Raw genomic sequence first — 15,851 nt, forward strand, 5'->3', positions numbered from 1 at the left:
AAATAATTGGCCGAGTCTGATCACGTGACCCCTACGTTAAACAGGAAGTTCCGGATCTTGAACGTGTGTATTTGTTTACAGCCATGAGCTTTTCACCTGAACCTTTCCTAAAATATGTCTAATGACTACTTTTTTCCCTTTCCTGTCTCATTAATCATCGCGCAAACCTTAAGTAACTGAGTCTACGTATTCAGCTCTGGATACGATGCGTTTTAACTGAAGTGTTACCTGCTAACCAGACGTGCTAATTTTTTTTAGCTTTATTAGCTTGGATGTATTAAGGTCCCTTTGACCTAAGACCGTCAAGAAGCATCGATAAGCGGGTAAAGCCATCACAACAAACTGGTTTTGCTTCAGCTGCTGCTGCAGTGACACGTTAATTTGTCATATTTCTGGCAGCCTGGCTAACATGGGGGTGAAACAAAACACTGTGACCTGTCAGAGCCTGTCTCTGCAAAGACAAGGTATGAATGAATAATAAGTTGAAGGCTGAGTTTTATTTGTGAGTCAGTTATTAGGATCTGAATTGCATTTAAAGCAGGTGACTTGTTATTTGCTGCCGTGACTCTACTTGCTCTCATGCTCTTCGTCTCAGGGAGATGATGGTGATAGAATGAGCAAAGAGTCCATGAAATATGGCACTGACCGAGGTTTACTGGGATCACCACATCCCGCTGCCAAAGCTTAGTCCAGTCCAAGCCAAGGTTACCGTGGCCGTGGTGGCACTACTATGCTTCATAAACAGCTATGATGGAGAATTTGTATTTGATGACTCCGAGGCAATTATCAACAACAAGGTCAGTTTTTCCCTGTGTTTAAAATGCATATTTTGCATGATGGTGCTTGTATTTGTTAGAAGTTTTGCTGGGATTAGTTTTTATTCTCTTTATCTTTGCATTGCAGGACCTGAAACCAGCAACACCTCTGAGCAACATCTGGAGAAATGATTTCTGGGGGACCAATCTCAGTAGCAACTCCAGTCATAAATCCTACCGACCGCTTACTGTCCTAACATTTAGGTAATTATTCATGCTTATCTTTGCACTTGAATATTTAAGTACAAGCTAGATTGAAAGTCATTTAAATTTATTTAACCATTCAGTTGTTATAAATACTATAATTACACAAATATTGCAAAGCAGACAAATTTAAAGAACAACACAGGTTAATATTAACAGGATCAAATTAGAATTCTGTCCTACAGTAGATACAAGATTGCTTTTGACTGGAGGAGTATCCTGCCATGCTTTGCTTTCTGACTCACTAAAACAGAACAATCTTGCATATATTTAGTTTTATTTTGCCTTTTTACTTATCACTGGCACACATGTTTGACTAACCCTTTTTGACAAAATGTTCTGAATAAAGCAATATCTTCTTTTTGGATATGCCAGCTCTTTTGATATTATATCCACGGTGTAGCGTCAGCCTTTTAAAGATACATACCTAGTAAAAAGGAACCAATTAAGTCTAATTACCGGTATGTCAGGATTAATACAGAAGATATTTCAAATTTGTCATAGAGCATTGGTAAACTGGATGGTTGGAGAATAGAGGTCATTAAGTACATCTGATGGGACAGCGAAGTTTGGAAAACATTTAAGACATTATTGGGTTAGAATACAATATCTAGGACTGAAGCAGTTAATCGGATTAATCGTGATTAATTGATTATTGAAAAAGGTTTCAACTAATTTAGTAATTGATTGTTAACTGGAGTATAGAGATTGAAACATGTCTTTAGCTGACAGAGAAGGCCATTTAGAGTAGTGATCTTATAAAAAATTATACAAACATTCCATTTAAGGTAAAAAAAAAAAAAACATCCTTTAATATGCTCTAACCAGAGCTCCTCAAGGGAAAAATTTTTTGTTTCACTTTGTCTATTCTGTAAAAAAATCTTTTTTTAAAGGAACCGTTTGCTATCAGATTATTAATCGATTGAAAAATCAATCAACAGATTAATCGATTTGCTAAATAATTATTAGTTGCAGCCCTAACAATATCCCAAGCTTTTAAAAGCAAAGAGGACTCCTCTATCCATAAAAAAAAAAAAATGAAGGAGTTTGGAACTGCAGCAAAATGTCTGAGACATTAAAGTCTCAGAAAGTTGAATGTATGCTTCTCTTCACCAAAGCCAGCTGGTCAGGGTTGACTAGTAGAGCCATATGCCTTTCGTAATACATATATTTAAAAACTGCTTATGTTGCACCAGTGGCCTTTCTTTACTTTTTAAAGTGGATTTACAGGATATATGGTTTATGGAAGTGAAAGACGTGTTGCTAAGGTTTCTTTGCCTTATCTGGGAGCGGGTTGTAGGGGCAGCAATCTCAGCGGAGACCCCCAGACTTCCTTCTCTCCAGACACCAACTCCAGCTCATCTGGGGAAAGCCTGTGGTGCTCCTAGGCAAGCCGAGAGAAATTCCCTCCAGGTTGTCCTGGGTCGTCACCTGGTTCTATACCCTCATTTATAGACCAGAACAGCTTCCATATTATAGCAGCAGCCACACCGATCCATCTATCTCTCGCTCCATTCTCCTCTCAATCATTAACAGGACCCCAAGATACTTGAACTCCTCCATGTGATGCAGGAACTAAAAGGAACAAGCTGCCTTTTTCCAGAGAACCATGGCCTTGGACTTGGAGGAGCTGATTTTCCTGAAATATTAATGACGCCATATTGAAATAACAAAAAATACATTAAACAAAAAGTCAGCACAGTTCCTGTTGAAAAAAAAATGAGATTTAACATAGGAGAATGGAAAAATTATAAGGAATTCAGAAAAATAAATATATAAGCCTTAATCTAGTGAAGTAGCAGTGAATGTTAATGGCATGTATGCTTCCAATTATATTCAGAATGGACATAATTGGAATATATATATTTATATAATTGTGACTCTACATTTTTTTCTCTAATTTCTTTTCTGTCTGTCAGTACTTAAATACAAATAATCAAAACTTAAAGTATTCAGTGGTTCTGGATGGGAAGCTAAACGTCTCCAAACTTGGAAACAAAGTTTTTTTTGGAATGACTATGACCTGAATGAATGACAATCTTAACCAGCATATTAAGTGATTGAAGAGAAAAAATATTTCAACCCCATTCTAGATCCAATCCACTGTGTTCCTCACTGCAAGCAAGGACACCCTACCCTAGAAAGCATGACACCGTGCCGAAATTGGGATCAATCTGATGGCATTGAGCTGTATGGGAAAAGTTTGCCTTTAGCATAAAAACTAAGTACAGAACAAGGAACTTGTCTTTGTTGTGTTATACGAACAATCCATGGCTGAAATAACATGGAGATAAATTATTGACTCAGACGATAATGATCGATCATGCGTTGGGTTTTTATCAGAGATGAAGAACCTCACAGCTGCAGGGCTCCCTTCCTTTTTTGACCCTCGTAGCATTTTACGGATTTTCTTTTCTTATTTTCTTTGTTCCCTTTCATTCCCTGTCATCTGTCATTTACTGGGTGTGATAACAAAGCACCATTTCTACCATGTGGTTCACTGGACTCCCATAATAAAAGATTTTTTGAGTGATGAAGACTTTTTTTATGTTTCATTTTAAATGGGAGGTTGCTTTTGATTTTATTTATCTTTTTAACAAGAATCTAGATTCCACCAAATTGGCTGCACTTTCGAGCCCTTAGGTAATATTTTGTGTTGGTATATATGGAAAAAAAGTATTTAGAGGTTAGCTCCAAGTAAGTCCTTGAAGTTTAAACTGTAGCAATTTAAACAATATTAGTAACTATTTTGTAATTTTAGGGTCCATGAATGGCACTTGTATAGAAATAATGTATATTGCTCATAAGATTATTTTTACAGATTATAAATGGCTATTACTAAAAAGCAAAAATCTTTCCAAGGATGAAAAAAAAAAAAAATAGAAAAACCTCTGATGATATCAACACTTATGGGTAGTTTTATAAACTGCCCATAAGATTTTGTGGCACTACTATTAATTTTCTGCACTTCTAATTTGGTCATTTTTATTACGATGCTCAGAATGCATTCACATTAAATAGTCAGTATTACCAGGAACAGAATAGGTGAAAGAACCAAAGAAGCTATTTTTGCAAATAGCTTCTTTTGGTCCAAATTAATTCTGAAGCAAAAAAAAAGAAGAAGTATAATGACATTTGAAAATTGGCCTTGGGCTCAACCTAACATTCCAATCCACAAATGTCTCCATAAAACGACTGGAAGAAAGCAGTTCCAACTTTTTTCATTACACAGAAAGGTGGATCAAAGAAAATGCACCTGCAGTGAGAGATGACGTGATCATATATTTTGTTTAAAAAAAGAAATAATAATGCAGAGACGATCGGCGCCCATTATTATTTTCTGCAGATATGAATATGAATATCAAGATATTAATGTGAGATTAGGATGAACTGATAGCAAAACTGTTTCTGCTCCGATTTATTTATCTTTAAGTTAAATTGAGTGGATGTATTTCCTATTATGGTTGTGATAGAACTAGGTTTATTTTGAGGAATAAAACGCTCAAATGGTGCAGATGAGAAATCCCCAAAACCTGTTTGCAGTCTTTCTCAGTGGGTAATTCATCAAGGTTAGGTAAACTGTGTGATTGAGGGCGGTTGTCAGAATTGTTAGTTTACAAGAATGTCTTGGCAGGACTTGTGGTTATTTCGGAAGAGATAAAGAAACTGAAGAATATTTTTTTTTCCCATTACATCATACAGGTCTGAGTAATTCCAGGTGGGAAAAAAGGGACAGTTTTTCTCTAAACTGCTGCAAATCCTGACATGCAAAATTTGGTGTTGCCTATAAACCTTTGCACTTTTTTGCCACATAGCAGCCAGAAATTCAACCCTGTTTTCATGTGAAAGATTAACTTAAATGAGAACATATGTTTTTTTACAAATACAAATCTTAACCTTAAATTAATTTATAATAAATCCCAGAGTTAAGCATCTTTTGTTGGCGTAGCAGCTACATTTGTTTTTTTGAATATATCTCTTGCAAATACCTGTAAACTAAAATTTAACTAACTAAAAAGAAGCTAGTTTGGGTAGAGGTGATCTGTGAGCATTGGTTATCAAGCCTCTGCCTTGCCACAGATTTTTGTTGCTTGATTTTAACACAGCATTAAGCATAGATCGAAACCCTTCTAGTATGTTTCAGGTTTTATTCTTGGGCTTTCCCTACTGAAAAGTGAATGTCCAGCTATAAATCAAGTCATCCTCTTACTATGTTCCTTAGCTTTCTGAAGAGACCATCCCCAGAGCATGATCCTGACACCAAGATTTGTCATAATAAAAATGATGTGTTGAGGTTAATTCTTGAGTAAAAAGAGCACACTGCAAAATCAATCTAAAAATGCTTTAGAATTTCTCAAAAAAAGTGTAGTAACCCTTAAATTGAGCAGTTTAATAAGATGATCTGCCAATGGAATGAGTATCTTTACCATTAAAATAAGAAAATTAGTTATTGTGCACTTGAAATAAGAGACTGCAGATGTTTTTTTTTTCTTATTTGAAATATACATTTTTTATTTCATTGGCAAGTGTTTCTTTTACCTGCTCAATTCAAGAAAAAGTGCAATTATTAAAACTAAAGAAAAAAGTTATTACTTAGATTTAATTCTTTTCAGACTGCATTTGGCTTGTAGCACAAGCCTCATTGTAAGCGGGTTAAACTTGCTTGTTTCTTACAAGGATTTCTATAGCTAGCCTACTGTTTAACATAGCTAATCTGGAAAATGGAAGTTGTTTTCCTTTTCATGGACTCACATGGATGGTCATATCTATAGTTGGTAAACAGCTGTTGGGTCAGATCATATTTTGGCTCTGCACACTTCCCCCTGTTGTTGAGCAGGTATTAAGAAAGCCAGTGCCATAGCAGAAAGCCAGTTTTGTGGACTGTCACAAACCGGGAGTGGGATCAAGTTGTCCAAAGTAGAGCCCATGGAAAAGCCCTATAAGAGATTTTTAGGAATTTCTCTGATTTATGTTTTTTCTTAACTTATTACCGTAGTTAAGGTAAGCGGTTAGACCTTTGGCAGTTTAAAAGTGAGCCGGATTCTTGCTATTCTCGGATGACCCTTTGAACATTGGACAGGCAGGCTGTACAAGATGCACTCTGCCTGTACAACTGGATCTGGGCAGCCTGGTTTATAGCTTTATCAGGGACCTGTCTAGTGTAATCTTTGGTCTTCAAGAAGCTTTTTGTTGTGGAATGTTTTTTGTTCTTTTAAGAAAAATGCGAGGCCCTCACAGAAAAGTTGAAATTTTTGGCTTAAATTACACGTAGGTGATCTCTATTTCCAGACTTCAGATGGTTTGCACTTAATTTTACTCAGGAGGTACTGAGGAAAAGGGGCCAAAAAGAATTTTTACGATTTTCTTTAAAAAAAAAAAAAAGAAATATAACATTTTTCCTCTCCTTTGTTTTGGTTTAACCAAAAAAAAAAAATAAATAAAAAAGTGCACCTGTAATTATCTTTTGACATTTTTGCAGAAATTGTTCCAAGGTAAAGAGGAAGTTGTCTTGGTCCTAATTTTGGACAATAATGTCTGGTTTGATTGCTAAAACAATACTTTTTTTTTGACTATTAATAAGGCATAGCTAAACAAATTACATAACAACTGAAGCATTTTGTTTTACCATTTATAATGTCATATGACTTTTAACACTACCCTTAACCCCACCAATGGACATTTGCTTGAGTCTTACCTTCATAACTAATAAACATTTAGCATCAGGTTTTTCTTCTTTTGCTGTTGCAGGTTAAACTACCTCATAGCAGGAGGTCTGCACCCTGTTGGCTTCCATGTACTAAACATCATCCTCCATGCTGTCATATCTGTCCTTATGATTGACGTGTTTGCTATTCTGATCGGTGGACTGGACTATGATGAGAAGGGCTGGATATTGAACCATGCTCCAAAGACTTCTCTACTTGCTGCCATCTTGTTTGCTGCTCACCCAGTTCACACAGAAAGTGTAAGTAGAATACAGCTACTTTAGGTTTTGAAATATCAGTGAAATTTTATTTTTGACAATTAATTTTTTTTTTGGCAGGGGTTCAAACTGCTTTTAAACCACCCTAATTTCTGTATACGTCTGTATACTATATAGACAGATGTGATTCTCTAAAAACAGAACAGTGAATGTATGTTTATTGAAACAGGTCTAACTTAACTAAATTACTTTCATTACATTACTCCATCTGTAATAGAGTGACTATAGGACCAGTTTGATATAACAAAATTACATGCAATATATATAATTTGGGGTCCCCGCTCCATCTGACCAGGAGTTTTGGGGTCCTTGGCCTGGAAAACCTTGAAGAGTCCTGTTGTAAAGTGTGGTTAGGAGGACCTTCTTTAACTAGAAACACATCTGGTCTCACATATTATTCTAAATCATAGGTGTCAAATTTGGCCTGCTCTGTGTCTGCCACAGACGTGTCTTTCGATCTTTGATTTCACCTGAGCTTATATTGCATTTTACTTTTCCCAGGTTTAAGGCTTAGGCAAAGCCTACATTTGCTTCTATATGTAAATGTTTATGGTAATATTCAAAGAGAAGGAAAAACTTTTAGATATTCTTACAGAAAATATCAAGGCTGGCCGGTAACATTGTATTGTGTTTGATTTTGGCCAACTATGTGTTTTACTCTGACCCCACCACCCTCTCTCCCCCGTCGTCTGAATACTCTTAATATGACATTTTAAAGAAGAAAATATATTTTCCTGTGTAAAAATATTAAAATAGTATCTGCAAGCATCTATACTTTTATTCATCAAGCCTGAAGGGGCTAATTTTCGAGAGAAATTACTACTTTGCAGTAAAAGCATCTTTAAATTTTTTGCTTTTCTTTTATAAGACTCTTCTGACAGGGGTCCACGTGGGTCCATTTGGCAATTTCTTGGCTTCTTTTGGTTTTATAATGGTATTTTTTCAGAAATAATCTGGATTTTCTTTTAACTTTTTTTCACAGTTTTCATCTGAGCTTAACCTTCTTGAAATATCTGAAATCACGGTAGTTTTCTTGGGCAATCCCAATTCTACTGCTCCAAGTACCATTAAAAATCAGATTACCAGAATAGGAATTGTAACTGACGCCAAAGCAGGTTTATTGTACTTTTGGTATTACCTACTTTCTTCGGGATGGAATTTTGGGTTAGGAGGATGTTAAATATTTTCATTCGTAGAATAGTTTCTAAATATATGAATTAATTTAAATAAAATAAATAAAGCCATATAAAAAACAATGAAATAAAACATAAAAACAGAGAGTCTCGTGCTGTGTTGAAAGCCAGAGCTTTTAAGACAAGTTTTAAAAATAGACAGTAAGGATGATTTTGTAATGAGCAGGGGAGCTCATTCCATAATTTTGGAGCAGCAGCTGAAAAAGCTCTTACCCTGCGAGGTTGAGTTTGGACCTTGGTACCTCCAGAAGCAGCAGGTCAACTGACCTGAGGCACTAAGTCAGACTACAGGGGTGGAGTAGCTCAGTGTAGTTGGGAGGGGCCAATCAATTTAAAGACTTAAAAACAACTAAAAGGGTCTTAAAATGTACAGGCAGCCAATGGAGGGAGGCCAGGATAGGGGTTATGTGCTCCATCTTATGTACTCCTGTTAAAAGGCATGCAGCTGCATTTTGCAACAACTGAACACATGAAAGGGAGAACTGGGTCAACCCACTAGAGCAGAGATGTAAAAAAAAAAGGCATGGATTACTGTTTCAAACTATTTCTGTGCAAGAAAACGTTTGACCTTGGCTAACTGTCCGGTGTGATACAAGCAGTACTTTACTGCAGTGCTGATTTGCAAATTTAAAGTCACTGCCCATGTTTGAGAGGACAGGCTTTAAAAAGCCATGAAAAAGCTCAAGTCAACAGGTTGGGATTCACTAAAGTTATTTGGGCCAAATAGAGTACCATCGCTTAATTTTTTTTCCTGTTAAGATATGAATAGTTAAGAGCCAACTGGTTGTAATGTCATCAAGGCTTTCCAGTAATGGTGCAAGTGAAAAGGCATTTTTCTTTTTACTAGGCAAATATATCTGACTTTAATCAGCATAAAAATGATAACAGATGCTACGGCTTCTCAGGGGGGACCCAAGAGGCAGCAGTACAATGAAAGGAGAAGGGGTCCTAACACTGAACCCTGTGGAACCCCATAAGGAAGAGGAGCAGAGCTAGGTTCGTAGTTTCCAAGGCTCACACTCAAGGCTCTATCGGAAAGATAAGACTTGAACTAGTCCATTGCAGTACCACCAACAAGGTGGTTTGACCGAGACATTAAAGTGTTGTTGTCCGCAGTGTCAAAGGCTGCTGTCAAATCTAAGAGGACAATAATAATATTGTCACCAGAGTCATTTGCCCAGAGGATGTCGTTAAAAACTCTTAACCAAGCTGACTTAGTGCTATGCAGAGATTTAAAAGCAGACTGAAACACCTCCAGGATATCATGTTCATCTAAAAACTACTTGAACTGATTGTTAACAACTTTTTTTTAAGATTTTACCAATTTTAGGCAGCTTAGAGATGGGCCTGAAAAGAAACAAACGTGTGCTGTAGAGCATCCCAATCTTCCAAACGAAGCTCCTGTCCCTTGCTCTAAACTGTACGTTGGTAAAAGTCTTCATTGTGGATTTATATTTAGAACATGTTACAGTTACACATTTGTACATAGTAGGAGAGAGAGAACAACCCTCTAGGTGTCAGTGAGTCACGTGAAAGGCATTAAAATCTATTCTTCAAAGGAACGTTCATGACATCTTGCCCAGGGAAGATGGAAGGTCTAGAATAATTACATTCTGGTGTAGAGAGTGTTTATTGCATATTCATAACACTGCTTTGTTGTTTGCACGTTCACGTCTGCGAGATAAGACGTGTCTAAAGATCCAGTTCAACGACAGTTAGTTGTCTGTCATGTGCTGACACTTAACACTTTCATCTTTGGATATTTTTATAGTTGAAGGCATTATAGGAGAGATTGGGGCACAGCTGGAAGGTAAGTTGATAAGTCAAGCAAGCAGTTGTAAGGTCTTGTTTTGAAAAGTTATTATGTTTAAACATGCCACAAAGGAGCAGTGAGACACTCCAAAAGGGGTTAGGAATTGGCACACGTTTGGTATAGAATAGATCAATTTCCAAGAAAAGGTGGTTATGATACAACCAAAACAAAAAAGCAATGAAATAGAGATTGGTTTTAATTAGTGTTGCACAGATACTGATACCAGTATCAGACGGGGTCCCGATACTGCACTAAAAAGATGGTATTGGTGTCGGCGAGTACCGAAAAATAGGGCACCGATACCATTTTGAGCACCAAAAGTTTATTCAACTATTGTCACCCATTCCAGGTAAAAAGTTTTACTGGATTCACTTTGTATTAGTCTTTTTCCTGCTTCACAAAGGTAGGCAGCAGCTTGACAAAGCCATGATGGCAGTTATCCAAGTAGTATGCAGTTCTTCATATATACACACACACATCAATTTCAAACAGATGGTATCGGTATCGGGGCCAAAAAATGGCGTTGGCGCAACACTAGTTTTAATGATCCTAGCAAAAGCAAGAATACGGGTAGTCAAAAATCTTTAATGTACCCAGAAACACAGGCTGTGTATGACTCACTGACCTCTCAGCATTTCAAAAGAAAAGCTGAGCAATCACCTTAAGTAATTTTCTCATTTATTATCAGTCATGACAATTTTAAGATCTGAAGCTGATAGATTTTTTTTTACAAATCTTTATTTGGGGTCCGATTAATATTTCTGTATTTAAACCAGCATTAGTTTTTTTACCATTGATTTTCTTGTTTCTTGTTTTTCCCGGCTTGTTTTTTTTTCCTTTTAATGGCTTTAGCCATTAACCCATCTTTCATTATAAAGCTGTACAGCCTGGATAGACTCATGTTTTGGGCAACAAATAAACTTCTAATAACAGTTATTCTCTATGGACATATGGCATCTTGAAAAAGAAGTCCAGAGGTTTCAGCTCTAAACATTCATTGTCTCTTTGCCTAGAACAAAAGCTCTGTCTCAGCTGGGTAACACAGGACCAAGGTGTCTGCAGTAGTATGATCTATGTTGGGGTCCTCATTGACCTGCCAGCATCTGTGGTTTTTGCAGTAAAACTTGGCTGGAAGGCAGCAGCCTTCCCCTTAACATTCTCTTTAATCATGCAGAGCAAGGACTGGGTAAGACCTGGGGGGGGTTGGTGGGAGGAAGGCGTGCTGCGGGCTTGTGCTTGCTGTATGAATCAAAGTAGGCAACCCCAGGATGCCAGCCATACTGTACCCACACACTGTACACAATACACACACTTACAGTGAGCATGCTGGTAATGAGTTTCCTCGCATTTTGGTTATAAAAAAGAGATATTTCAGTATTCATTTCATTTAGAATGAGGTATTGCTAGCATTTTGCTTTGATTTTATGTTTATAAATGAAACGTTAGTATTTGTAGTTAAATTTAACAGTTTTTGTGTTTTTGTGGTTTGTCTCTTTTCCTGTGTATCTCAATAAGGTGGCAGGCGTCGTGGGTCGAGCGGACCTTTTATGTGCTCTGTTCTTTCAGCTCTCGTTTCTCACATACTGCAAAGCTTTTAACAAAGGTAAGATATGTACTACAAGTGTTTTTCCTCAGTTGTCCAGTAAAACTGGACTCATTGCATTTGGCTTTCAGATAGATCAATATACACATAAACATAAACATTATTGAGTTGCAAACTTTTAAATACGTCTTATGCCATACGTATTATCAATTCATACTCCTTTTACAACCTTGAAATATATAATGCCTGTTTTTATTATCTTATTGAAAAGGCCAAGTATAAAAAAGCGAAATATTAAAATTTTTTTTCTTCTTCAAAAAATAAAATTAATTTTTTAATCATTTTGTCTAATGGTAAGTTTTTTTTTTTTTTTCTAATTTGAGCTAATATTAAACATAAAAAAAGTTTTTTGGACTTGCTGAAAACCTGAGAATTAACTGGATATAATAGATATATTTTTTCTACCTATCATATATCTGTATGAACAGTTTTACTAGACAGTATAATGTTAAAATAAGATCTTTTGGCCAAATGATAGTAATGTTAAACTCTTAGGAAGTCATTGCTCATCGTTTCCTGTTAGTGTTGCTGAACCTTACAATAAAACACCATACTTATGATCTTTGGGAACGTCATGGTGTCATGCTATAGATAAAAATACAGATCAGGAATAAAAGGAAAAGTCTAACAAGAGGTTTTAGATATGCATCTGGAGATAAAACAACACAGGGACTTTTCAGTGAGACAGATCCTATAGTTGCAGCCAAGAGAACTCTGTAGGTTTCATGGGAGGACAACAATAAATTTGGAACTTTTTGGAAAAGAAAAGAGAGTTCCACGCCCACCTGAACAATGCATGTAACTAATTTCTATTTACAGAGGATATACTTTAGCTGTTGTTTCCTAAAAAAAAAAGATTTACTCTGATATATTTTCTGTGAGGCTGCAGTATTATTGAGCATCTCAGTTCCCTTTAATGATTCTTTGTTTCTCAGGTATACAGAGTAAAAACTGTGTTAATAGTCTCAACACACGGTTGACCTTCTTCCCATCAGGTTTGGGTTCTTGCAGAAATTTGCTACCAACCCTTTTTGTGATATTTATGGAGAAAAACTCAAAAATAATAATATCATTTTTTTTTTCTACAAATAATGTTTCGTTGGGGTCCTTCCACCCATGATGTCCCGTGTACTCTGAAGCTGTTCACAGCTGAGGGTAAAGTGGCTGAAGTGAGTCAATCTGATATGTTTGAGACAATGGTCCTTAAACAGAAAACGATGGTCTGTTCCCTCAGGGTTCTGTTCCCCAGTCTCTGTGTTAAGTGGAGGACTCAAAGTGTCTTAATGTCTCATTTAAACGTGAATATGGGATGAACCAGGAGATGAATAGGCAGATTAAGGTTGCATTGGCAGTAATGAGAACCCTGCAGCAGTATGGTATGGTGAGGAATGAGCTAAGCTAAATAACAGTTTTTCATTTAGCCATCCATCTATGTTCAGATCCATTTATTTGACTAAGAGATAAATCATAACCAAAATGAGAAAAAAGAGACCCTGAACACAAGCAGCCAGAGGGAGCTTTGTCCTTAGGTTGCCTGGAAATCACCATAGAATAGAAGTCAGTTGAGGTGTTTTGGGCATCTGGTCAGGGTTCCTCCCTCTGGAGGTTTTAGCCTGCATGTTCTTCCTTGAGGAAGCTCTGGGGAAAGACTCGGAACTCTATAAAGGAATGACATGTTGCTCTGGCCTAGGAACACTGCAGAACCCCCAGAATTAGTTTTGCTGAACAGAGGTGATGCCATGCCAGCTCCTTTATGGTTCAGATGCCAAACAAAGCACTGAAACAGACATTGTTTACATTTTCTCAAATTGTAGAAAGATTTTGAATTTTAAAATGATTTTTTAAAAGATTCTGTCTCGAGTAAGATGGTCAAAAAAGTTTAAACTTTGAAAATAACTAATCCTTTAGTCCAGATGGCACAAAATCTTTTTATAAATGGCTAGTTTGTGGAAGTTTCAATGTGTTTAAAACCTGAGTACTGGGTTAAAGCATTTTCCAAGTAGAATGATTTGTAATAAAATGTCCATAAATGTGTAAATCTGGCAATCAAGACATGTGAAGTATAGACACGTTAAGAGCTTCTAAATTGGGAAGGATACCTGGATTTATCTGTGTCTTTTTTATATTACAGGATGTGACAGAGATGAGACATTTTCAGTCTATTGGGTTGTGGTCAGCCTGATGCTTTGTGCTGCAGCAATGCTTTGTAAAGAACAAGGCATCACTGTCCTGGTATGGAGTCTTTTATTATTATTCATTTACTTGGTTGAATTTATTCTTCTAACCAATGTGGGAAAGATACCATTGTGATTGTGTCACACATTTGGTTGATCTTCCTGCATGGACCATTTTAATTAATGTATGTAATGAGTAAAAAGGTTGTAGATAATCTATATGGATGTATCTCACCTCAGGGCGTGAACGCAGCCTTTGATGTTCTCCTGATCTGTAATGTTAACGTGTATGAACTTGGCCACAGGCTGCTCTTCAGGAAGAATCCTCCTGATGTGAGTTAAAATGTATTCTTCACATCTTCTGTCATGAATTATGTCTTTCCTATATAATTAATGCCACATCTCATATAATGCACTCTATAAAGCTGAAAGAGTATGAGTTAATCACGGATGAATCATTGCTTGTGGAAGAATATGATTTTTTGTGACAATTAGCAATGTTCTCACAGATAAGGGAGGTTCTCCGGATGGGTTTGCTGAAACGATTGGGCCTAATGAGTCTTGGAGGACTATCTATGTTTTATGCACGCTGGAGGATCATGGGAACAGGACCGCCGGCGTTCACAGAAGTAGACAACCCTGCTTCTTTTGAAGAAAATATATTTATTAGAGTAAGTACGTATTTTTTTTTACAGAGTGCAAGAATAAATCAAACTTGTCAGGCCTACATTTATTAAGGAAATACCTGGCAGGCAGTTAGATAGTACTTTTTCCTTTTTTTTGTAATGACCTGCTTCGAAATTATGTAACAGTTAATGGCATTTTTTTGTGATATTCTAATAATTTTATTTATCATCTTTCACTATACATTTGGCAATGTGCTATTAAATTTGCTCTTATTGTAAATAAATATGCAGCTACAGATGGGATTCATATATTTAATTTAATTAATGTCTTGTATTGGATTTCGTGAACAGAATTATGTGATTTTTGAATTTCCAAATGGCTTCTTTACCATAACACTGCCTAGGGATTCAGGTGATTTACCAGTGCAGGTCATCAGCGTTGGTACCAAATAATTTAGATATAAAGGTAAATCATAGCTTTAAAAATCACACAGGACTCTGTAGTGTACTTATTTGTAGTTATCCGCATTCTGAAGATGTATGTTATTTTGGTCTGTTAGATAGACTCCAATGTTAAATCCCACATCAGGAATATTTCTTTCGTGCCTGAGAAGTTGGAGCTCCTGGATGTCGGGGCTATTTTCTGTTTTGTTTAAACTGTGCAGCATTTTTCTAGAATCTTGGGAAGTAAAATACATTTTACATTTTAGAATTGTTTTCATCAGGAGAAAAATTGAGACATTTTTAGGCCTTTTGTTTAACCGTGAGTTTAAATAAGGGTAAAAACATTTGAAAAAGTTTGCACTATTAGTGTTAAGACCAGGAGAGTTCTTTTAGGCTTGATTACAAAGAGGTTAGTTCATAACAAGCTTCAAAGTTTATCTCTTGGTGGATCCAATGGATTTCATAAAACTGTAAAACCTTTCATACTTTTATTGTTTGGTCGGTCTAAGCTGCTGTAATCTTCATTGAAATATTGGATTGATAGAGTTGCAGTTTTATAACATGAATAGAAACCATTTGAATCTAAAAACAGTAAATATTAAGGATTGACAGCTCCGCCTGTTTGTTTATTTATAGTTTTTTTTAATAGTATTTTGCTAAGGCTGCCAGCTAATGTTGGGGCAGCAGAAGAGCAGTCTGGGGTTAAGGGTCTTGTTTAAGGAGCCTTAGTGGCAACTGTGGGTTTCAAACTCAGAATCCCCGGATTCCTAGATCTATGCACTAACCACTAGGCCACTAACTTCCCGACTTAGGGGAATGTTGGCCTAGTCGATTACCAGAGATGGGAAGTAATAAAGTACAAATACTTCGTTACTGTACTCAAGTAGAATTTTCTGATATTTTTACTTTACTTTACTACTTATTTTTATGGTGACTTTTTACTTCTACTCCTTACATTTTTACACAGATATCTGAACTTTCTAATCCTTACATTTT

At 36.4% G+C, this 15,851-nt stretch overlaps 1 protein-coding gene across 1 annotated transcript in view; it reads left to right on the forward strand.

Moving 5' to 3' along the window:
* The first annotated feature begins 49 nt into the window (after positions 1 to 49).
* Positions 50 to 15,851, forward strand: part of tmtc4 (transmembrane and tetratricopeptide repeat containing 4) — a 23,859-nt gene continuing 8,057 nt past the window's right edge. The window contains exons 1-8 of the mRNA XM_015385986.1: positions 50 to 464; positions 596 to 797; positions 904 to 1,019; positions 6,768 to 6,984; positions 11,524 to 11,611; positions 13,743 to 13,843; positions 14,026 to 14,118; positions 14,295 to 14,456. Of these exons, the coding sequence (XP_015241472.1) occupies positions 636 to 797; positions 904 to 1,019; positions 6,768 to 6,984; positions 11,524 to 11,611; positions 13,743 to 13,843; positions 14,026 to 14,118; positions 14,295 to 14,456 (939 nt within the window). The 5' untranslated portion in view covers positions 50 to 464; positions 596 to 635. The remainder of the gene's footprint in view (positions 465 to 595; positions 798 to 903; positions 1,020 to 6,767; positions 6,985 to 11,523; positions 11,612 to 13,742; positions 13,844 to 14,025; positions 14,119 to 14,294; positions 14,457 to 15,851) is intronic.

Source organism: Cyprinodon variegatus, unplaced genomic scaffold, assembly GCF_000732505.1.
Source record: "Cyprinodon variegatus isolate N-32 unplaced genomic scaffold, C_variegatus-1.0 Scaffold353, whole genome shotgun sequence".
Lineage (NCBI taxonomy): Eukaryota > Metazoa > Chordata > Actinopteri > Cyprinodontiformes > Cyprinodontidae > Cyprinodon > Cyprinodon variegatus.